The following is a 24,456-nucleotide window of genomic DNA, read 5'->3' as shown; positions in this document are numbered from 1 at the left end:
AATATCAACACACAAACTCCCCAAAGGAAACAGGTTTTGAAAGAAGCAGAAGAAAGCTTACCTCCAACTCATTTTCATCGAAGATTGTGATGAGATCTTGTGGTATTAGTTCAAAAAAACCCTAGGATACAGAAGAGGCATCAGGCAAGCTGGACAACTGGAATGGCGATGTGTTTGTAGCTATAACCCCACCATTATGGAACCCACCCCCCTCAAAGAAGCTTTGCTGCACCTCGGTCCCATTCCATTTTGGAAGACATTTAGGACAGATTCCTATTTTATCCTGGAGTTTACGGCAGGAGTTAAGAGGGGGGAGAGAGAATCTAAGTTTTCCACATTCTCTTTTGGGGTTTCATGCTGTGCTCACACAGCTTTATGGCTTTAAAAATAATAATGCAAGCCACTCTAGGTATAGAGCAAGGTAAAAATTCAATAGCACACAGGTAAAAAATTAATGGACTGAAATCAATACTGAAAGAGACTATTGACAACATTAGAACACAAAGAGTATCTGCAAATGACGGTACCTCTTTGAAGGCAGCCATTTGTTTCCTGATCCTGTTCACAAATCTCCACTGTATTACAAGACTGTAAAATGGAAGGAAGTATTGAGTTTTAAACACCAACATGACAGCTACATTTAAAAGGTTTTTACAGATTCTTCATAGCATTAGCTTTAAGATAGGGAAGATTGGAAATTGAACAAAGAGTTTATGGCGAACAGTTGCCACTGGAAAATGCACACACAAGGGGTGGGGTGGTGTCAGTTCTGCAGTCTGTTACTTACTAAATATACTCTTGCTTGTTCTTATTTGTGACCACCACATCTGACCCTCCAGGTTTCAATTCATGTTGATGAGTCTAAAGACAAGAGGACCAAAGCAAACTGAGCACTACATACGGCGTAAGGCAAAATCTCCTCCTCCTCCTCCCTCCATAAACATAGACCTCCTCTTTGCTGATCACCTGAAGTGAGTGAGGAGATACAGCAAGGCTTGCTATTACCAGCTGCAGGGCTTGCTGGCGGAGCTTCAGGATTTCTCCATTTATTTGTGAGGTTTCTTACTGGCCCTTCACCACAGGGTCCCAGGGCGAGTTACAATGAAACAATGATACAATTCAAAATCAAATCAGTGTATTTACACCAGAAGCACAGGCAGGTGGTTGACTGCTCTTCCATGAGCTGCTTATCCACAATAATTGAAACTGGTCCAGCACAGATAGGGCCCTGGGCACCTCCATGGGAGACTTGCTCTACCCATGGCGTCTAATTCTGTCTGTATCTGAGTGTTTTATCCCTAAAGTGTCTCACAAAATTGTCCCAGCAGATTCCTGAGGGTGCCAGAGCAACACTCTCCTGGTCAGATGACAAAAGACCATTTGCTACTCTGAAAAACTAGACCTGGTACCTACGTCTGTTTCAGAAGATTAATTTTTTTGTGGTCACTGGCTTGTGGCAGTGTTTTGCTTGTTGCCATGCATGTATGCTTCACTGCACTTTAAACTTATTTTGTAGATGACCACAAATATTGAGACGACCAGGTAAAAACTCTAATTCAACTCACTTATCAACTTACTGTTTCATTATCAAAAAAGCATAAATCAATATTAGACAAGGTAAGACTGAAGCAACCATAAGGCATTATGTTCCTTTTGAGTGTTCTAATTTAAGCCCTGCATGGCTACAAACCTGCCCAAAAAGTTCTTCATCAACTGTGAATCGGAGGTCTAGTTCCTTGGGATCGTTTTCAAGAATCCACCTCAGAGAACTGTAGTATTCACTGTCCTAGAGTGAACATGACATGGATGAGTGATTAAGACCAGCAACATAAACCGTCCTTTGGGTGGAAGGTGTTAACAAATGTAAATAATGGGTAAAGACTGTGCACTAATTTAATTCTCCATAAAAATGTGAGGCAACAGCAGCAGCTTGAGGTGAATGTTACATACCACAGATTCCATATCATGAAGAATTATTGGCTTTTGAAGCATCATTTTGTAAAAAGGGCGAATAAAGAAACCTGCAAGAGACAAAGAGGAAGAGCTTGGTCGCAAAGAAATGTTATGGAGCACAGTGCAAATAATAGCGGCCAAGAAGCAGCCTCTGTAATGTCAAGTACAAACCATCTAAGAGCTTTCCATGGTAGACGGCCATCCCTGCCACACGGCCGATGAACTTGAAGTATGAAAGGTGGTCTTCATTGCACATGCCGGAGTTTGGATTAATCTGGAGAGTATAGTTATCCCTGCAAGGGAAGTAGAGGCCATGTGCTCCATATACTAGCAGTAGACATTTGCTCAAACATCTCAGAAGCTGCTCTATGGGGATCAGGCCATTGGTCCATCAGGACCAGCTTTGATTATGTGGACCAGCAATGGCTCCCTAAAGTCCTTCCCCAACTCTGCCTGGAGATACTGAGCACCAAACCTGCAGTTCAATCAACCTGGAGCACACAGAGCAAACTCTCTGCCACTGAGCTATTGCCCTTCCCCAGGAAGTCAGAATTTGCCATCCACCCAGTCTAGAACTTGCCTCATCCCACTGGGCCTCTCCCAGGTAGAAGTGCAAAGATGAGTAGCAGAAGGGCTGCTTCGTCCTCCTCCTCCTCCTCCTGGAATTTGGCTCAAGGTTAAATTTGATTCTTAAGACTCAAATTGTAGAACTGCCATTCTCGAAGAAATGGGCAAAGAGGAGCCTTAGGGTAGCCAAGTTTAGCCAAGAGAAGAAGCTTAGTGCTCCCTCTATGCACACACACACACACACACACACACACACACACAGAGCTAACATAGGAGAACTTCAAATGAGGTATGAAGTATCTGGGTGGCAGGCTGGCTAATTTGTTGTTTAAGCTGTTCAACATTTCACACCCGCAGAAAAATGGCAGAATCTTGGCCACAGTAGGTGTCTTACTTACGTGGCAGAATATTCAAACAATCCGTAGTATGGGTTAAACATTTCCTTGGAGATGAAGAAGAACCACTCCCTGGCGACCCCTCCATAGTCCAAACCCTTTTCACCATCAAATTCAATCCATAGCCTGGCTTTGAGATACTCTGGCTTCTTTACAGCACTAATTCTTCTGTAGGAGTCTTCGAAGATTGTGGCACGGTGAAGTTTCATTTCAAACTTACTTGGAATATCACCCTGAAGAGAAACACGGTAACTGATTGTTAAGAGTAGTCTGTCAAGCAAAATGAAGGGAGGATACTTAAACAGGGCCCTGCACTTTTGGCAAGAAGTTTGATTAATGAAGACTGAAAAATGCTCTTCAATTAAACACGGAGCATTTGAAGTTATGTGCCCTGACAAATATCAGCCTAGACTGTTAATGCTCCAAGCTTACAAAGACTACACTTAAGTAGTATACCTGTTTTAAAGTTATTTTTTCATAGAGCACATAGCTAATGAATTCACTCCCACAAGATGGCCACCAACTTGGATGGCTTTGAAAGAAGACTATGTATTTTTTATTATTAAATCTATATATTGCCCTTCATCTGAGGATCACAGGGCAGGTGACAGGATTAGATGAATTCATAGAGGATAAGGCTTGGATGAGTTTCAGTTAGTATTGCTTGGGGGCATGGACAAGGTGCTCAGGTTGGCGCAGGCGACCACGTGTGCTATATAGTATTATTTTTTTATATGCCGCCATCTAACTGGGATGCCCTAGCCATTCTGGATGGCTCCAAACAAAATCTTAAAAACACAATAAAACACCAACCATTTAAAACTTCCCTGTGCAGGGCGGCCTTCAGATGTCTTCTAAAAGTCATATAGTTATTTATCTGTTCGACATTTGACGGTGGGTGTTCCACAGGGTGGGTGCCACTTCTGAGAAGACCCTCTGCCTGGTTCCCTGTAACTTCACATCTCACAGTGGAGGAACCGCCAGGCCCCTTGACCCCTGCCCTTCATGACCAATAAAAACTAAGAGGGACAGCTGGTTGCATACCCGTTGCTGGGGATGAAAAATGGGGAGAGCACTGCTGGTGCACTCAGCTCCTGCTTGTGGGCATTTCATAATGGGCCAATGTGGGAACAGGATGCTGGACTTGATGGGCCTTGGGTCCCCTTTGCTCTGACCCAGCAGGGTTTTTCTTATGTATAGGTAACAAGGTGGGCATGCGCGTGCAACTGTACTTCTGTGCCAAGTGACTATTTAAAGTAGTCTGTACACTGGTCACTCCACTTGTTTGTTCACATCATGTAACATTGTCATAGCCCAGGGGGCAGGGGAAGATCACTAATCATAGTTTTGGGGATGGGGAGAGGTGAAACACTGCTGATCTTTGCACTCATTGCGAGAGAAGGAGACAGGAGAAGCAGGACAGATTCTGGAAACATACTGACTTTGAAGTTACTAGACTCATAACTTACTTGCTTTTTTAACTTCTTTCTGAAGAATTCATACTTTCTTTTATAGTCTCTGGAATAAGGCACAGCCTTTGAAGAAGAAGAGGGAAGGGTAGAAGAATGTAAGATGTCCAAGTATCCAACATCACATTTCATTGGGGCAAATATTTGTTGATGCATGAAAGTTTCTGCCTTAGGCCAGGGGATTACAGTTTTGTGATAGAATTTGGGGTGGGAAGACACTCAGGAGGTAACTAGAACATCTTTCATTTATACCACACACTTGTTTTGCAATCCTTGTCCACAGTACTACCTAAAGTTTTAATTCACTTTTTACAGAAATACAGTGGTACCTTAGTTTAAGAACAGCTTAGTTTATGAACAACTTGGGTTAAGAATGCTGCAAACCCAGAAGTAGGTGTTTTGGTTTGTGAACTTTGCCTTGGAATAAGAACATATTGCACTTCCTGTTGAGTGTGTTCCATTTGTAAATTGAGTCCCCCGCTGCTATGGGAAAGAACACTTTGGTTTAAGAACAGACTTCTGGAACGGATTAAGTTTGTAAACCAAGGTACCACTGTATTAATATAAATTTATTCCAAAAAAATTTTCTCATTTTCTGCAAGCCAGCATTGGATCACTTATCCCTCACAAACACAAAATCAGCCCCTTTAGTAAACCTCCTTAGCTTTTTCTATTTTGTCCGGGGGGAAATAATGAACAGGAACAGATCCCACAACGGATCCAAAATGGTTCAGATACCTTTAGTAAAATGGTTCAGATTTACCTTTAGTACCGTAAATAGTTTCCACACAGCCTGCCAAAAGGGGCCTGAGTTCACTCCACCTACTTATCTCAGGGATGCAACTGAGCTGTGGCTGGAGACCAATTTGAGAGCCTTGCACTTTATTTAAAAGCATTTCTAAACTGCTTAATGTTTCAAAATATCTCTAAGTGGTGTACACTATGTACAATATAAATCCCCTATCCCTTAAAAGAAAAGGAGAACCCAAAATCAATGGAACAGTATGAAAGCATAAAGTGAAGAGTCGGGGATTCAGATGCCTAAAACTGGGTTCAATCTTATGGCTCAGTTGTGACGAGGGGAGTCTCAAGAATTCTTCTCAAATCCAACTGTCACTATAGAGATGGGTGAAACCACTTTCCGCCCCTCCCGCCATCTGAGTTTAGACGAGCTTTTCCAAAAGAAAGAAAGAAAATCTGAAAAACGCACGATTTCCAAGTCAATTCCAAAGTTAGAGGCCCAGTGATGGTACCAGGAGTCCATGCCAGGAAACAAGTACCTCTTCTCACCCCAGGCCTTTTATTTTCCTGGTAGAAGCAATGGAGAGGGGGCCCTTCAAGGCACTCCCCTTGCAAAACCATCATTACAGCTGTGTTTGGAATGCTGGACTGGCTCAAAGAGCCCCTTGGGGAAGGGTTACTTTAGCTCACTTAATGCTTACTAGCCACCTTGCCAAATTTTCCCAAGGCCACATACAATATCTGATAAAATCAGTTTGAAACATATACAATAGTAAAACGATAGACAGATGAACATCACTGAGCTCTAGGAGATGTTCATCTTCACAAGCACTGCCCTCACCTCCTGCCTGTGAACTTCAACACCACTGCCTCCCACCACTAATTCAATTCCTGGCCCCATTTCAGTCACTTCTCACACTCAAAATAACTGCACCAAGGCATCTGAACCATTTTGTATCCTCTTATTTCTACCATACAGTTTGCCGACTGCTCAGAAGGATAAATATTGAACCTGCACCCGACTTATAAACTTCCGAGGTGAAAGTGCCCTGGGGTGAACAGAAGCTGCAAATACTTGGCTAGCTGCTACAAATGATTTTAAAGTAATCTAGGGAGTCTTACTGGTCCAGCTATTGCGACATTCTGCAAGCGAGGGTCTTCCCACTGAGTTTTCTTGGTATCTGCAAGCACACATATGTATTAGTTGCAATAAGGCTGAGCAATAAGGGAGAGTCATATTATATCTTATAAGGGAGAGTCGTGCTATAACTTCTACATACTGTGGTTTATGTAGAATGTTCTTCCATCTGTATGTATTCGCTCTTCCCAGCCAGGCTAAAGGAAAGAGAGAAAACCATAAGTACCCGTTGGCAGGATGCTAAATGATGGGTGTGCTGGCATGGTTCCACAGATTTAAACAGCAGCAGCCTTTTGAATGTTTGTGCTTAATGGTAATCTGAGGGATGTAAAGTATTAAAAAGGCCAAGAGGCAGATACTTACCGGTAAAGGGCTAAGGTCTGCAGGGTCCAAAGAGGTCCTTCTTCTCATTTGAGCAGGAATTCTCAATCTGGGGTCATCCTTTGAAAAGGGAAAAAACACTGTTAAGCTACTGTTTTAGCCACGGACATTTAAGACTCCTGGCTGGCTGCTAAAGGAAGGCCTCCACACAAGGGAAGCCACTGAACTCTACTTTCCCTCAAGCAGCTGGAGGCAGAATTCAAACAGCGGATCCATGTGACACTTCACGAAGAGGAAGATTTCCCCATAGAAATCCAGCCATGCCTCTCTCCATGGGCAAAATCATGGTTCAACGGGACTTAATCCCTGGAAAATGTGCTTAGAACTGCTGCTTTCAGTCAGCAAATCTGACAGATTTAAGCAGCTCTATCTGCTCCCCATTCCTTTCAAAAGCGAATTCTGCTTTCTTGGGGCAACTGCTCCTTTTGTTAGCAGCTTCCCTCCAGGCAATGACAGAATGTTCTCCAGAAAGAGAAACTGACACGCCATGCTGGGGTTTGAGACCAGTGCCTGGATTGGGGTCGGGTGGGGAGTAGAGATATAGCTCTGGCTCAGCTTTGCTTTATGGAAACAGGCTTGTTCTCAACTCGGTTTTCTTCGCAGCCAGCTGATTTTCTTGTTACTTTACTGTTTTTGGTTTTTATAATCAAAACAAATAAATGGCTATTAGGGTACAACTGTAAAGGGATGCGGGTGGCGCTGTGGGTAAAAGCCTCAGTGCCTAGGACTTGCCGATCGAAAGGTCGGCGGTTCGGATCCCCGCGGCGGGGTGCGCTCCCGTTGCTCGGTCCCAGCGCCTGCCAACCTAGCAGTTCGAAAACACCCCCGGGTGCAAGTAGATAAATAGGGACCGCTTACTGGCGGGAAGGTAAACAGCGTTTCTGTGTGCTGCGCTGGCTCGCCAGATGCAGCTTTGTCACGCTGGCCACGTGACCCGGAAGTGTCTCCGGACAGTGCTGGCCCCTGGCCTCTTAAGTGAGATGGGCGCACAACCCTAGAGTCGGACACGACTGGCCCGTACGGGCAAGGGTACCTTTACCTTTACCTTTAGGGTACAACTGAAGCAGCTGGCAGGATAAGTAACCCAGCAAGGAATCAGGAAGGGAAGGTGCTAAACAGCAGGACCTGCTAGCAAGTCAGTACCTTGTGTGAGGAAGATCACATGGAAACCAAGCTCAGAGGGAGCCTTTCAAGGGGACAAGCCGGGCCTTCCCTTCCTGATTGAAAGTCACAGATTCCTCCTCTTTCACGTGACATTGCTGGGAAGTGTCTGCAGTTCAGCAAAGGTCAATCAGCAAGCCAACACTTTCGCTGGTGTAAGGACCTTGCATTGCTCTTTAAAGAATTGTCCTTTCACCCCACCCACCTTCTGTCTCCTCAATATTAAAAATACACAGCAGCATTAAATCCAGAAGCTACCTACCCACGTTGTGGTTTTGGTATTGTGGTCAATAAAGAAAGGCCTCCCATTTGGAGCGTTACGAACTTCCCAGCCTTTTGGGAGAAGTCCTAGATCAGCTTCTGGGGGTTTCTGGAACGAAGGCTGCTGCGGTGAGTCATCTGATGCCAACTGTTGTCTAGAGGAAGAATGTGGAGCCATGGCCTGCTGACCCACATCCACCCCGATCTGATGGAAAATTGAGAATGCAAGTAGAGTGAAATGCGTGGGTAAGCAGGGAAGACCTTGCTCAACGCCTCAAGCCAGAGTCTATGAGATGGATTACACAAGAGGGAATGTTACCAGTCTCAGGTATCGTGTTTTACAATTGAAAGAATACAGGTTGGTTGTTTTTAATGGAGGGCAATTTCAAATTATTTGTTTTAAAATTATTACTGAGGTTTGGCTTAAGAGTGTTATTTTCCTGATTTGCACATACGGTTTGCACAAGAGTGATGAAGTCCCCAGTTATATTTCACTAAATGGTTGTTTATCTACTAATTAGTGGGTGTCAGTAAACTCTGTTTATTTTTTGAGTATGGTTAATGTTGTTTGTAATTTACTGTATTTTTCGCTCTATAAGACGCACCGGACCACAAGACGCACCCAGTTTTTGGAGGAGGAAAACAAGAAAAAAATATTCTGAATCTCAGAAGCCAGAACAGCAAGAGGGATCGCTGCGCAGTGAAAGCAGCAATCCCTCTCGCTGTTCTGGCTTCTGGGGTAGCTGCGCAGCCTGCATTTGCTTCATAAGACGCACACACATTTCCCCTTACTTTTTAGGAGGGAAAAAGTGAGTCTTATAGAGCAAAAAATACGGTATATGGCAGGCATGTTGTTTTTGTTTTTTAAAAAAATAAATGTTAAGTTAGATGATATATTGGTGTATGACATGATCCATCCACTTTCTCCCCCTTACGTTTTTTTTTGTGTGTGTATATATATATAATATGCATATATAATGCTGTAAGTCATTTGGAGACCCCTGAGTAACAATAGGTTTAATAAATAATAAATAATAATAATAATAATAACAGTTGTGCTTTTGATGCGGTGATATCTTTTGATTTTGATATCTATCCCTACTTGTTAGTTTATCTTAATTAATCAGAGGTCTTGTGCAAGAATGTAGCTATACTGAAATTCTGATAAAGATCTTGCACAAGACCCCTGTATTTTCTTTTTTTAAGCCCAATGTGTGCACTGCAATTCCAGACACTCAGGTAAAGTCTTGCATGTACTGAAGTGCCCTCAGCATGGGACCCTTGGATGGATATAAGACATGCTTGCATCATTTGGGCTGCTGGAACAAAATGGCAGGTTGTGCTCAGGGGACGAGCAAATGGAACAAAAGGATGACAACCAATTCTTCACAGATCTCAAAGAAACATGATTCAATGGTTTCAAGGTGCCTCAATATGAAACAGACAAACTCTTGTCAGCTCCTTAATGCAATTTCCAATGCTCTCATCCAAATACATGTTGATACAAGCAAACTCTGTAGTGACATGCACACCATCAGGGATAGTGGAGTTTTTTGCAATGTTTATCTGAACAGGGACAAAGGACCTGTGACTCTCTAAAGATCAGACTGCGATTTCCATCATCCCAGACTAATGTCCATGCTGGGCTGATGGGAATTGGGCGTTCCACAAGACTGAAAGAAGACTACAAGGTCCATGTTTTCTTATCCAATGAGACTTGCAAGGAAAGCTTGAATAAGCAGGAACTGATTGCTGTACGTTTTAGTGACTTGGCCAAACCCCATGCAGCAATCTTAATTCTAGATCAGATGACTATGGGGTGGGGGGGGGGGGGAAGAAAGGTACCTGTACAGCTGGCTTCTTCCAGGTGGTAGTCTGGGAATTGTGGTCTATATAATACGGCCTTCCTTTGTCATCTTTCCTTACTTCCCAGCCTGGAGGCAGTCCAGATGAAGTAGGCAGTAACTAAAAGAAGATAGAATTAGCTGGCAAAGGCTACTTGTGGGGGGGGGGGTTCAGGGCTCAGACACATCGCAGAACAAAGATTTGAATATTTTAGGAAGCAAGTTGACAACTGAGAAGAATGTACATGCCAACTAAGTGAATTGCTTTGTTGGGCAGTTACCAATACAGTCAACCTCCACCACCCACTAGGCAGTCTCCTACTCCATCCGTGAGCAAGTCCAGAGGTGGTAAACTATTATAAAGCAACATCAGCCACTGGCAATAAATCTGACCAACAGAAAGAAGTTGCAGGTGCCATCCCAGTCAGTCAACAGTATTCTGATCATCCATAAGTTTGCCTAGCCCCATTTTGGAAGCTAGGAGTGAATTCCAAACATCAACAGTGTGCTGTTTGAAGGGAGTTCTACTTGTTTTCAGATTAATTGCTCATTTCCCAGTTAGTTCTGAAATGCACAAGTTCCCCTCTGTTCACCACCACTTTGCTAAGCTAATCACCCTCCAAACTAGTTCTTCTCTCCTATCTGTTTTCCTATTCTTTGGTGATCTTGAATCAGTACAGGAAACCCTTAAACACTATTCCAATATATTCTCCCAATGCTTTAGGTCGTAGTGAAAGGATTGCAGTAACACGGACAGAGCACATGCGACTTGGTCACATGCAGTGAAGAGTCACAATCAGGCAGGATAATTCAGAGCTTAACTTACAACAGGAAGAGCTGGTTGTTCTTCAGCTTGGTACGACTGAGGGTTACTTCTTCTGCTTAAATCACTCTTGAAGGACAAGAAGGGGAAAGGCTTTTTAGTTCTACAGTTACTGTTGTGATGAGCAGCACCTGCAGAGGTGTCAATCCCTGGTACATGCATACCCTACTATGCTTACCCAATACACCAGAAACCAGGAGATGGAACTAGGCTACCCTTTGAACAAGCTAGCTGTTGGGAGAGGGTGTGTGATACAGAGCCTCTTCAGGGGCAGACCCTGCTGCTTAAAGCATGCAATGTTTGATTTATCATCATGCTTACAGTGCAGGAAGCTGCTTGGGCAGCAGTGGAACTCCCAGAGGTCGTAAGCTCTGTGCTCAGTTCTTCTGTAAGGCTGTTCTCTGCCTCAGAATTGTGTTGCACAGTGACTTGGGGAGTCTGGTTGCTGTACATAGTTGCTTCATCTTCTGTGATGATCTCCCAACTCTAAGAAACGTTAAATATTTCATCAGAATTTTAATGTCACTATCATCATCACCATCATTTTATCCCGCTGTGTGGGAATCCCTCACAGATGACCACAGTGCCTGGAGACAGACAGTCAGGTCTATCCATGGCTGTGACCAGAGGAAGAATAACTGCTGGGAGGAGCACAGGCAGAAGAAACAACATGGTGCATTTGCAGCAGCACAACCAGACGTCTCCATCTGCCCCAGCTGCAACAAAACATGTCTCTCCCAAATCCGCCTCTGCAGCCACAGCTGGTGCTGGAACTCCAACGGTTTGACTTTGACATACTCTTCCACTGTCTCTCGAGACAGACAGGTGACAACAATTATTATTTAACTGGCCTTCATTCTAAGGTCCCAAAGCAGATTATAACATTAAGACTCAATATTTAAAACACTTTACAATTACAAAAATAAGGTGGGCCCTAAAAATATCCATCTCAAGTGTCAAAGTCAGGGTAAAGAGGTGCTATGAAAGCTATGAAAAGTGAGGTTCCCACCTCAGGAGATTCTCTGTGGTCCAGATTCTCCGCCTCCTCGGTTATTTGATGCCGGCGAGCAAAAGCATGCTGCACTTCCAGCTGAATGTTGCCAGTCTCTGAATCGGGTCCGTTGTCCCTGCACAAAAATGTTGTTTAAGGGAACATGGGAGGTGGGTGGATTCTGAGGCTTCAAATATTTGAAGAGGTACAATGTAAACGAAAGGTTTGCTTTCATAGGGAGACGAGGCAGGTCACAAGATTAAATCATGGAGCTGGCTGAGAAGCTTAAAGCAGACCAACATAAGGCATTTGGAAGAGCTTTCAGCGTTTTGAATGACCGGAGGCTATGGCAAGCTTCAGGCCTGACACGGGTCTCTTCCTGACGAAGGGTTTAATCTGTTTTTGTAGTTTTATTACTGTATTTTTTCTTGTTTGGAACTGGGGCCAGTGCTATCATCAGGCCAACAAGGCAGCCACCAAGGGCACAGACCTCAGGGAGGCGCAATACTGACCTTTGAGGGGCACGGTTTTATACAGATTAGTTTTTGTTATATGATAATGTTTGACATTTATTTTATATTTTGAAGAATATTATCATTTCTCTGAGACTTCTGTCTTTGAAAACTGAAGTTAGCACAACAACAAAAATTGGGAGGGGTGCAAATTTTGCTTGCCTAGAGCACAAAATGGCCTGGCGCCGTCACTGCTTCTAACTCATTTTAGGGCTTTTTAGTGGGGAGCTATAAGCAAATTTAATAAACCTAGCTTCATTCTCAACTCCCACCAAATATGCCTGGCTGATATCGAAGATGACGTAAAGGAGACCTTACTGTCTATAAAAAGTGACCATCTTAGGAGTTCCTGCTCCCCAGTCACTAACTTCCTTCCAAGGGAAGAGCAGGAAGAGTCTTGGGAGGCTTCGGTTGTTCACCTGCAGAGTTGGGGCCTGAGGTGCGTACCCTTCCTTCCTAGCATCTGGGAACTGCTACCCTGCTAAAGCTCAGGAGGGAGACACAAGGGCCCCTGTGATCTGTGAAGAAGGCGGTGGAGAGTTGAGACGGTTCTTTTTTTTTTTATCCTGTTGCCGCTACAAGTATATGCATCTCTAATATACTGTGAGACAGAAGAAGTGCAATCCATCTGAAAAAGACAGCTAAAGGCTATTTCTCATGATCTTTCCTTTCCTTTCTATTCTGCCTGCGCTTCTATTCCTGCTGCTTGCTTCTTCCTTGGACATAATCCTGTGCCACCTCCTGCCCAGTTTCTAGGCCCGCTGACTGCTTTGTGTTTCCTCCAGTGCTGCAAGAAGGGCAATGACCCACATTGGCTCCTTCCTTCCTTCCTTTCTGGATGCAGCTGAAGAGGAAGAGGCATTAAGGGGTATTGCAAAGCTGTAAAAGAAGCCTACTGGTGCTGACTTCTGGGGAAATAAGAGTCAAGAACCACCACTGATTCAGAGGACCATTACTGGTGAAATAAACAGCACTACAGCACAAGTAAATGATTTTTTTAAAAAGACTGATGTGGGAAATAACTGGGCCTCTGCACACACAGCTATGTCATGCCTACTAGTGTCAACAGAACACAATGCAATATCCACAGGGGTCAAAGTGCAACAAAATTCCCAATTATCTGAGAAATTACTTGCAGTTTTGCCTGTAGCTTACAGCGGAAGAGCAATGGGCAGGTCGGCCCTCTACACAGAAGCACAAATGGTGCATGACTAGTCAAAGAAAGTAGCTCTAAAAATGCAAAACTAATTTGTTTCATTTAAAATTGTGGGGGTTTCCCCTTTTAAAATGGAAATCAAGAAATGTTCTTGCTTAACAGCCATTTCAGAAAAGTATTTCGAATCAGATCCACAGATCAGAAGTCCTAAGCACCTCCCACAGACAAGCCTTCTCTAGTAACATGCATTTAGTAATATCCCTATCGCAGACTATTTTGAATTAAGATCGCAGTAAGACTTACTGAGCCGTTGGTCTTTTCCACTGTGTCCTTCTCGATTCATGGTTGACAAAGTAGGTCCTGCCGAGGACATCCTGCCTCTCTTCCCAGCCTGCGGGTAGAGAAGACTCTGGCTCCCGCAACTGGCAAGAAGCATCAGGTTGGTCCAATAAAATCCAGCCAGGCTGCAAACAACAAGAGCAGATGGTTTATGTGGTTATAACTTGCCCAGGACCTTATGGTGAAGGGCGGCTAAGAAAGCCATATGAACAATGGCATCAAGACTGCGATGGCTGCCTGAATCTTGCCTCTGCACATACAGCCAAGTACTCAAGACAGGCCATGTTCCCACCATGCAGCATTCCTCATGCCTTCCAAGCAGATACAGACACCAGAAAAGTCTAGTTTCTTATAATGCTTCTACTGTAGGGGTGAAAACACCAAACATTCTGATCCGTCACTGAAGTCAGATGGATCCTAATTGTTTTGAATGAATTATCAGATTATATGAAGGATTGCTGATAAAAATACATGGGTGTTATATGGGGCTTATAACAACTCTGGTGGTCTGCCACTCAGATACCTCAACTCACTCATTTCCCCCTCAATTCAAAATCTCATAGAAGCATAGATGCTACATGGTTTATAAATTATATTTTTATTGCTTCTTTTATTTCTTACATATTTTATTTTGTGGAATGCAACATAATAAATAAAAGAGGCAATAGAAATACAATCAGAAATCAATATAAATATTTAACACAATGGATGAACAGCCTCCCACCTTCAGCTGCAAATCCACAGGCATGCCAAGGACCATCTGAATGAAGTTTGGAAACCCCTATTCAAGAACTGCTGCTGATCCAATTTCAGTGGGTGCTAATCTTGTGGCACATGCTCAGTGGGGACCCTTCTCAATGTGGCCAGAGGCTGAATTCATTCTGATGACTAAAGTCACCTGAAACGCATGTGCCGGCTGAATTCATCATACCAGATCAGGCCACATTTCACACCAAACCACTCACCTCTAGCTCTTCTGCCTGTTCTGTGCCATCTTCCTCAGATCCATTGTTTTTAGGTATGTAGGTCATTTTTAACCTGAGATGCCCCTTCACTCTGGATTTATGGCTGCAGCAGAGGGGGGTGGGATTGTAAAAGTTTGTGAGCCTGTTAAAATGCCAACACTTGCAAACATTTATAAATAGTGCCTGGCTCATGCTGGACTAGTAGCCATTACCTCATCTACTCACCCAGGCTGCCTCCTATTTCTTTCATCCTATTCCTGCAGCTGGAAGCCCACCAGAAGATGGCCCTCACCACTGGATCAGACCAAAGGCCTACCTGGCCAGCTCTCACAGATGCTTATGAGAAACCCACAACCAGGAACCCTGTGCAATGGCATTCTCCCACTCAGAATTCCCAACAATGGGTAGTCAGAGGTATACTGCTTCTGATACATAGCCTTATCCCTCCTCCATGAATTTGTCTAATCCTCTTGTACAGCAGTCCAAGTTGATGGCCATCATGCCATCTAGGATCAGTGGAGTCCATTTTAACCATGCACTGTGTGAAGGAAGCCTTATTTTTGTCTGTCCTGGAACACCTCACCATTCACTTTCATTGGACAGGAGACTTGGGCCAGACAAAAGGAATTGCTGCTGTTTCTTCACACATTGCAAAGCTAAGCTTGCATTTTATTGCCACAGGATGCAGCAGCGGCAACCAAACTTGTACAGCTCTAAGAAGTGGTTAATCACATCCATGGAAGAGGATAAGGCCATCAATTGGTGCTACTCATGATGGGTGTGTGGTTCCCTATGAATACCAGCGAGACTGCTATTGCACTTGTAGGTTTCCCAGAGGTACCCGGCTGGCCACAGGACAATGGAAGGACAAGTTTTCTGAAGAAAAGTCACTCCCACCAAGAATGAGAGAGAGAACGTTCATGCTAATGTACAGTGCAGATCAGGATGTTCAGTGCTGTCCAGGCATGATGTTTACTGACCTCCTTGGATGAAGAAGAAAATCCTTAAACGTGTATGGTCTCTCAGTAGTTGGATTCTCTGTCTGAAATGAAACAACAGTTTCAGGTTTTTCTTCACCCAAGCAAAAAATACTGATGCTTTCCTCCGTTGAGAAAAGAATTTATGCAGTGTTCACTTCTCCAAAGCACATCCTGTTTTACAGCAGCAACAGTCCATGCTCGTCGCAATGGCAAAGCCACAGCTCCATCCTGCCAGAGGTGTCTTTCTTTAAGATAGCTGCCTTCTCTAGCGCTCACACTTTCTAAGTAGGGATGTCCTGTCTTCCTCACTACTTTTGAATCCAGGAGCTGAGCCATTTTTTAAGATATCCTGTCTGTCAGGACAGTGGTCCAAGAGGGAGATAACCAGAGCATGTACCTTTCTGACGAGACAGGGCACAGACTGGTTACACAGGGTAATCAGGTTCAGTTTACCTGCTGCTGTAAATGCTTCCTGTCAAAGGTACCACCTACCTAGGACAATCTCTTTCCCTTCAAAAAATAGACAAAAAGGTACTAAAAAGACACAGAGGAATTTTGAACTGAAGAGCAAAAGATTATTTTTAAACAAATACAAACCGGCAGTTGACAGAGAGGCACATCTACTTGGCCAAGAAAGTCATCTCTCGTCTAGGAAGAGAAAAAAAAAATTATTGGCATGCAACCTTTAAGAAAAGGTTCTGTCTGAACAAAAGCCCCCCACCCCCCAAAATGTGTTGTGTGTTCTCAAGGCAGGTCCACACAGAGAACAAAGGCATCAGCCACCAAGAATAATGGAAGAAAGTTTATAAATAGACATTTGTTCTGATTTACTCAAAAACATGCAATGCATCTTCCTTCACAAGCCTCCTTTTTTTAGGGTTTAGAGTTACTGTCTAGCAACTTGCTGCCGCCCAAGTTCAAAAACAGGATCCGTTTTTTATTCTCTGCTGTTTCCCAAATATTTCCTTCAACATATATCTATCCCACTTTTCCTATGCAACACCCTAAAAAGCTAACAACCAGTTTATTAAAACATTCAGTGATAAAAGACAGCTTTAAAACGAATCAACAGTTCACATTAAAACATCATAACTGAGGAACAGATAGTATCAGTAAGTCATACAAAACTAAAACGAAGCCAACAAGAGATTGAAAACAAGCTGGAACAAGCATGTCCTAATTGTCCACGCGAAAGCAAGGAAAGAACGAGCTTGGCAAATCTCCCCAAGGACAGCTCTCCAAATCTAGGTGCCACCACAGAGAAGGCCTCATCTCTGATACTTACTAGCCTGCCTCAAACATAGATGGGACGCAGCAGGTCAGACAGGTTCATGTAGCAGAAGGCAATTCTGATGGGGCCCTTAAGGACTTTCAAATGCTAACACCAGCAGCTTGAATGGGTAGTCGGTGGAGATGAAGTAAGATTAGTCATATGATCTGCTTTCTGAGTCTCAGTTAAAACTCTAGCAGCTGAATTTATGACAGACCAGTCAGTTAGAGTCAGTCTACAGGCAAGATACAGTGGTTACGAACTTAATTCGTTCTGGAGGTCTGTTCTTAACCTGAAACAGTTCTTAATCTGAGGTACCACTTTAGCCAATGGGGCCTTCTGCTGCCACTATGCCACCACCACGTGATTTCTGTTCTCATCCTGAGGTAAAGTTCTTAACCTGAGGTACTACTTCCCAGTTAGCGGAGTCTGTAACCCAAAGTGTTTGTAACCCGAGGTACCACTGTACTCACATTTTGCTTTTATTGCCTGGGTCCAAATAGCATTTTTCTTTTTTAACATTTCAGAGCCGACCCAACTAAAACATGAATGTGCCCACTGGCATATCTCAGAACTGTTAGAGATACAAACAAGTTTACCTTTCTTAACCCATGACCAGGGACTAGTTGGGCGAGATGGTGATTTGGGTATTCGGGTCCTCAGATATATACACACACAATAAGACTGCATTGCCAAATACTTGTCACTTGTCCACCTTGGGGAAAGCTGGAGCTTCTGTTTCTCATACTCTCTATTTAATAGCCCAAGGTTATTAAAAATTATTTAGAATTTATACAGATGTCAAGTGCCCCATCTTTTATACTGGAATCTAACGCTGTTTTAATGGGGCTCAAAACATAAGACCTCTAGAGGGAAACACAAAATGCATCCCAGGATACACTTTCCCTCTTATGCTACGGATTCTTAGTGCCTGTGTTTCCAAGGGAAATTCTGCATGCCGTGAACAAGGTCAGACACTTGACTATGCTTGTCTTGAAGAGTTAAACAGCTCTCTTGTCTGTAGCAAGGTCTGAGAACTTCTCCACCACTTCAGTCTCCTCTCTCTCTCTTCCCACCCCCTGCCCCGGCACCACTTCAAGTTCCTCCCATATTTCATAATTTGCTTCAGTTCTTATTTCATTTTGGCAGCTACAAATAATATGAGATAATTTTTTTTCAGGCCAGTAAGATGCATGCTGAAGTTTGTACAAAAACACACACTCCTGCAGTGAGCACAGAAATACCAGGAACAGTTTGTGAGTAACTGTGCTAGGTACTTGCTAGGCTTCCTTTTGGTGAAGAATACAGCTAATCCTTGCAGAGGATAGGAAGCAAAGAGTTCTTGATATATCACTGGACGTACTCCAGAAGAAAGAGATGTCCACATGCCAAGGAGGCTTTGGTTTAAATTAGACACCCTGCAGAGGAAATTCATCCCCTCAGAGTCAGGACACTGGATAAACATTTGTGCAGGGACACCAATAACTTTATGCAACTTCACAGGTTCTTCTCAATCAAGTACAAGTTTTCAGAAGCACCTGGGAGGATACAGGTGACAGGAATTAAGGGGGCACAAGGTAACAGTAAAGGCAACGGATAAGTAACAGGCGAAACCTAGTCATATTTACTTGCAAGTCAGTCCTATAGAAAGATCATTGTGAAGAAATAGAATGCAATAATTTGCATGACTTGAAAATGGAAGTTATTTGTAAAAAAATGTATTACACAGACAAAGCCAAACATCAGCTTTAGTATTACCAGAAAATCAGAGTTGTGCTGCTGAAGTAAGTTACAGGACCTGCCTATCAACAGTTTACTAAAAAAATACCAAGAATATATCACACCTTGTTTTGTTTAACCTTGGTTTGGGGACACCAGTCCACAACAGTGGAGGTGGGGAAAGAATGGCAAGACAGGGCCTCAGAATATTCTTCTTACCATCTCAGTTTCACTGCATTATATATTGGAATGTTATATATAACATTCCAAAAAGACCAATCCTGTAAGATGCTTATCTGTTAGGAGTTGGACATCCTTACCACAGAGTATTTACTAACATCTGCAAAGGCCAGGATGAAACATCTAGATTTTGTAGCATTGACACTAACAGCCTGTATAACTGCTAGCCTTCTGGGACATGCAAATACGAGGGCATTTGACAAGATGGTTGGGGACAAAGATTCCAAAGAAACTGATTCAGGGTCACATAGGGGCACAGAGCAAGTTTAGGCCCTTTCAGCAGCATGTTCAATGACAAGCCTAACAGGTACAGGACCTTACAGCCCAGGGGCTTTCTAGTTATCAGATGTCTTATGGACTACAGCAACTGCCTGCATGCCAGCCTGCCAGTCTTGACTGGTGCTGAACTGGTCTGTGGGGTGGGGGGAGTAGAGTAGGAGTCACTCTACCCAATTCACCCACCCTGTTCTTGGTTATACAAGTCAGTTCCCTCACTGGTAATACTAAATCATAGATAAAGGTGGTCTTCTTATATGCTGACCTGGCATTGATCAACAGGAGCACCGGGCTAGAAGCCTCAGTAGCCAAATAACCAGTTATCTGCAAAATGGGATCAGTAGAGCCAAAGGTCTGGTGCCACCTTCCCCCTCTATTTTTCTGTTCGCCATAACATTATCTTCCCTCCCAGAAATAACTTGTTATGGGATACCGATTCCCCTCCATGTCACCCCAGCATGCTTATTCCAACACATCCCACCACACTCATCCTGTGCTCACATCACAAATTCCCCGTTATCCAAGTGTGTAACCGGGAACAGCTGATCTAAGCTCTCACTAAAGCAGCTGTTCCCCCCAGCACTCCTCCTCTCCCTGAGAGGCTAAGTTGAAAACTCACCCCACACACTGCCTTACGTCTGTTTCTCACTCAAGAGTTACCCAACCTCTCAAAAAAATATATATCTCAGAATGTGAGGTCTATGACTTCACTGCTGCCCAAAGGAGTAACTCAACCCAAAGGGACAATTTTCTTTGGTGCTTTCCTTTTGGTGTACCCTGCTGGGGTGACTTGCTGTGCCTTGTTAATGTATATTTTATAAAATTGTGGACCAATCAGTTTGATATGGGCCAGCTGTTCCCAGCGTCCTCCTCTCCTCCCCAGGGTTCTTGCAGCATGTGATACCAGCAACAGGCCAAGGCAAGCACGTTACTGGCAAACGGTGTGTGTATGTGTAAGGTGGAAACTATCACATACACACCCTGCACAAAAAACCCCTTCCCATTCTCCTTTCCACCTGGCAAAATTCTAGCTGTATCCTTCATGTGTGGCTTGTTCCCTCTCCCAAACTTTTCAAGTCAAAGCTCCAGGACCCGACAGCAAAACAATGCTTCTCACCAAGTACTGCACAGAAACCTTACAAAAATGCTGTGGAATATGGAGAACGGTAAACTTAACTCTCAGCAAGTAGACCTACAGAGCAGGCAGGCAAGAGGCCTTTTGCTGCTGCAGACATTGAAGTCTGAAACCCAAGCACAAATTTAATTTCATGACACTCGGCACAGATAGCTGACATTACTAAATGTGACTCCAATATCATCCTGTTAAATTGGAAATGAGACTCAGCATATCGTTATACTAGGCCAGACTAACTGGAGTCAAGGAAGTATTTTCAGGACTGTTAATTTTAAAATGAATCACAATACAGAACTATAATTAGAGACGACACTTATATTTAACAAAATTGTTTGGGAAGGCTACTTTTCCAACAGTGCTTATTTAACGCAGAAGTCCTTCAGCTGCAACTTAATAAGAATGTGGTCATACAGCACTGTTTCAAATGTCTTTTTTGGCTACCCAAATTTAAGAGTAGGGAACATGTGGCCCTCCAGATGTTGATGAACTCTGACTCCCAGCAGCCTGCGTGGCCCCTGGTGAGGGCAGATGATGGGAGTTACAGATGAACAATTTCTGAAGGGTCGCAGGCTCCATCCCCCATAAGCATTAAAGCAGTGCTTCCCAAACTTGAGTCTCCAACTGTTTTCAGTCTACGGTTTCCATCATCTGTGGCCACTGGTCTTGCTAGCTAGGGATGCTGGGAGTTGTAGTCTAAAAACAGTGGAGACCCAAGTTTGGGAATCACTGCATTAAAGGGTTCTTTTCACATTGCCCAGTTAATGAAGCACCAATTTGACTTGAGACCCAGATCCAAGCAGTCTTTATGCAAGTATGGATATATTTTGCATAAGTGCACAAGCTCTTGTTGAAAGACAGCTAGCCTGGCATCAAAACCATATTTGACTACTGTTACTAATGCTCTGCATTTCATATCAGATTTTAAATTTGTCTCTAGATGAACTACTACCACAGCAGCAAGACATCCTAACAAATTATCTTAAAATGTTTTCACAGCTGCTATTTATACAAGATTAGGGTCTCAGGAAAAAAATTGTTTGCCCTGAAATTAATTTCCAGAATTATATGAATTGAAGCCAACAATCTCTTCTGCTGTGATTGCACAATTAGTGCCATATGAGAACTCCTTAACAACCAGCTGCTAAAAGAATGTGCTGCTGATCGATTGGGCATTTCCCGCCTCTCATGCCACACCAGACTGCAAAGCTCACAGTTCATTCAGCAAGTAGCATTACTAAAATAGCAATTTGTGGAAGCGGGGGAGAGTTATGCCCCTTTTCTGATCCAGAGTACACTTCTAGGCCGAAGGTTGCTAAATTGTTTTTTAAAATCTTTATATCTTCTGACATTCAGCCCTCTCTTCTCCTGAGACAGCTATTTTAAAAACATAACTATGAAACAAAACCCACTAAAATTCAGTTAAGTAACAAGCACTTTGCTTCCCCCTTTCTGTTAAATATGTGTAACTTGTTAAGAGTTTTAAAGTAAAATGAAGATTGATGAGCAGAATATAACATGCTATGTGCTCCCTTGAGGTCTGAAGGCTTATTATAAAACTGATAGTGGAAATCGGTTTAAACTTTTTAGGTACAGAGAGTAGCGACAGTCATCGGAAGGGAACCCAAGTACAGTAAAGTCACTGCAAAACCAGTAATAACTAACATACAGCTAAAACCAGATTGCCAATTTTAAACACACGTGTGTTTCACTGTAGTGATCTATTAATTATAATACAATAAAAGAGCTTTAAAATATGTTCCACAGACGTTTAACCCCATTTTAGTGTAAATAAAAAGCATCACATGCAAGAGGTCGCTCTTTTTGGAGCTAGGGACTCACCTCAAGAGGTTTCCTCAAAGTACTCCTTTGAACTCCACTCGGCTTCCCCTCTCTCTCGGATCCAAACTGTATGTGTAAATGTGACATTCCTGCCTTGGAACTGTATTTAAAACTGGATAGAAATGAAGGCTGGGATGACCCCAGTGAGAGGCTCCTCTGTAGGCCATGATGGGGCTTGCTCCTCCATGCAGATGATCTTTCTTCAGTTCCTATGCTAGCATGATCCTCCAAATTCGAGGGCAAGCAGGCAGATGCTGTATGTCTGACTCTTCGATTAGGGTAGGCTGCTATGGAGGGTCCGCTGGAAGAGGACACAGTGTCACCCTTCGGTGCTCGTGCTCCATGGGAGAGGTGAAATGAAATACAAGAACCTCCATTTGGTATTTCCTCACAGGTGCCTTGCTCACAGCAGGTTCTCTCCCGCAGCGAGCTATTCAAATGCAGTTGCCTAACATCCCTACTTTCATTAGGAAAACAAGAACCTTTAGAAAGCCGAAATCCATTGACTACAGTAGAGAGGGACCCCCCAGACACGGCCTTGTCTTCACTTTGCACCTGCTCACTATGAGACACTTGAGAGGGTCGCCGAGTTGGCGGAGGAGACGTTGGAGACATTGGCGGAGTATCTGAAGGACTCCTTGGGAAAATGACCAGAGATGAGCAGCGTCGTAAGGAAACATTTGTCTCTCTCGCTGATGGCAGTTTTGTTGCCCTCTCAGCTTGTTCTGGGTCTTCTTGGTCAAAAATATTTCCGCTTACACTATTCTGTGCAGTGCTGCTCCTGTGGGGAGTAGAGGATTTGCGGTTGGTGCTTCGACCTGCAGGGCTGCCAGAGACCATGTTACCAGAAAAAAGACAGGCATCTCCAGCAGAAAAGGGGCAGCTACTGCTGTCACTGATGATGCTACTGCTATAGGACCCGCCATCACTTGTGGTACTTGTGCATGACCCGTAGTCACTCCCTGCGCTGCTGTAGGCTCCTTTGTCACTGGCTGAGAAACTGCTGGGAACCCCACCAAACGCTGCAGTATCAGCCAGACCGCTGCCATTTGTTAGCTGGTGAGACTGACTGACAGTCGCATTCCTGTTACAACAGTCCCCTTTCTTCCGTAGGCTGACCAGGGAAGTATGGTCTTCTAAGGCAACGGGCTGCAAACATCCATTGCCTCTAGAAGTCTGCAAGGAAATCTTCAGCGAAGCACTCCGCTTGGGTTTTCGGGATGAAACCGGCAGTTTGTTTTCTTCCTGCATTTGATTGGGATTCCGCTTCATTTCAACAACGTAAGGGGCAGCATTCGACTCAGGACTTTGGGTGTACATGCGAGTATCTTCTTTATACCAGCCATCTCCAAGGGTCTCTAATAACGGATCCGTGTGACTCCTTTCAGCTGCAAAATGCAGCCTCAACTGCCTTGCCATTTGTCCTCATTTCCAAAGATAAAGGTCAGAGAGTTTTTTCTTCTTCTTAAGTGGAAAGCAGCTGCCCGCAATCACTTGCCAGTTAATCTTCAGTATAACAGATGAAGACCACAGAAATGCAGGTAGCTGTTAGCCAGAGTGCCTTCTGAATTTAGCAAGTCATTCCTGCCACACTACCGTCTCTGGCCTGCCCAGGGTTGCTTGTTGTGAAGAGCACATTCACTCACAAAACGCTTAGTGCCAAGCGACCTTTAAAGCTCAACTCAGCTGCAGTGGATCAACACTGGAAGCCTTGTCTGAATTCTACCCTTCCATGGCAAATTAATTCAACAGCAGTTCTTCCTACAGATTCCCCCGGCTGCCCTGGCTGAATCTGGGTCTGTGCTTTCTTTAGCAGTGTATGACCACTAATATTTTTACCCAGCGGTGTAGAGTTACAGGAAGTTGGTAGGAACCAAGTTCCACATAATTATCAAATCTAAGATTCACTGTTGAAAGATCGATAGTGCTAGTAACTGGATAAGAGTATGCCCTGCATAAAGTAGCAAGGAACTTCAGTTTGAGAGAAGTTCTTACTGCATACATTTAATTTAAAGGCAGCTACTGAGAAAAACAGCCCTTTCATATTTGAAGGAGGTGGGCGGGCTTAATGATGAGAAGCGACTGAACAGATGAAAAACCATGGGTGGGTCCCCAAAAAACCAGCATATTTTGGAAGGGCTAGCACTATTTTTTTTACACTCTGCCCATACTTTTAAAGCTTAAAATTTGCAGACTGTTTTTACAATTAGCTGGTGCTTGAGCTCTGAGAGAAACAGATATTTTTTATACAAGGTGTGGAAAAACATTCCCTACGTAGACAGATATAATTGTAATAAGAGT

At 43.7% G+C, this 24,456-nt stretch overlaps 1 protein-coding gene across 6 annotated transcripts in view; it reads right to left on the bottom strand.

Annotated features, from left to right (window-relative positions):
- The window catches only part of NEDD4 (NEDD4 E3 ubiquitin protein ligase), a 44,034-nt gene that overhangs the window by 4,610 nt on the left and 14,968 nt on the right, over positions 1-24,456 (bottom strand). For 3 of the 6 annotated variants that reach the window (XM_083712483.1, XM_083712485.1, XM_083712486.1), the window contains 20 exons: positions 16,274-16,324; positions 15,677-15,738; positions 14,697-14,799; positions 13,696-13,856; positions 11,743-11,860; positions 11,055-11,219; positions 10,737-10,802; positions 9,912-10,031; positions 8,068-8,271; positions 6,627-6,704; positions 6,406-6,460; positions 6,248-6,306; positions 4,385-4,450; positions 2,919-3,148; positions 2,125-2,246; positions 1,951-2,021; positions 1,691-1,786; positions 788-861; positions 528-588; positions 62-121 (listed from right to left, as the gene is read on the bottom strand). In XM_083712483.1, coding sequence (XP_083568609.1) covers positions 62-121; positions 528-588; positions 788-861; positions 1,691-1,786; positions 1,951-2,021; positions 2,125-2,246; positions 2,919-3,148; positions 4,385-4,450; positions 6,248-6,306; positions 6,406-6,460; positions 6,627-6,704; positions 8,068-8,271; positions 9,912-10,031; positions 10,737-10,802; positions 11,055-11,219; positions 11,743-11,860; positions 13,696-13,856; positions 14,697-14,799; positions 15,677-15,738; positions 16,274-16,324 — 2,022 coding nt within the window. Of the gene's footprint in view, positions 1-61; positions 122-527; positions 589-787; positions 862-1,690; positions 1,787-1,950; positions 2,022-2,124; positions 2,247-2,918; positions 3,149-4,384; positions 4,451-6,247; positions 6,307-6,405; positions 6,461-6,626; positions 6,705-8,067; positions 8,272-9,911; positions 10,032-10,736; positions 10,803-11,054; positions 11,220-11,742; positions 11,861-13,695; positions 13,857-14,696; positions 14,800-15,676; positions 15,739-16,273; positions 16,325-22,155; positions 24,107-24,456 lie in introns of those variants that run through there. The other 3 variants (XM_083712481.1, XM_083712482.1, XM_083712484.1) reach the window with 3 other exon arrangements.

Source organism: Podarcis gaigeae, assembly GCF_964106915.1.
Source record: "Podarcis gaigeae genome assembly, chromosome: 14".
Taxonomy (NCBI): Eukaryota; Metazoa; Chordata; class Lepidosauria; order Squamata; family Lacertidae; genus Podarcis; species Podarcis gaigeae.
This window is presented reverse-complemented; position numbering and strand designations above follow the sequence as displayed.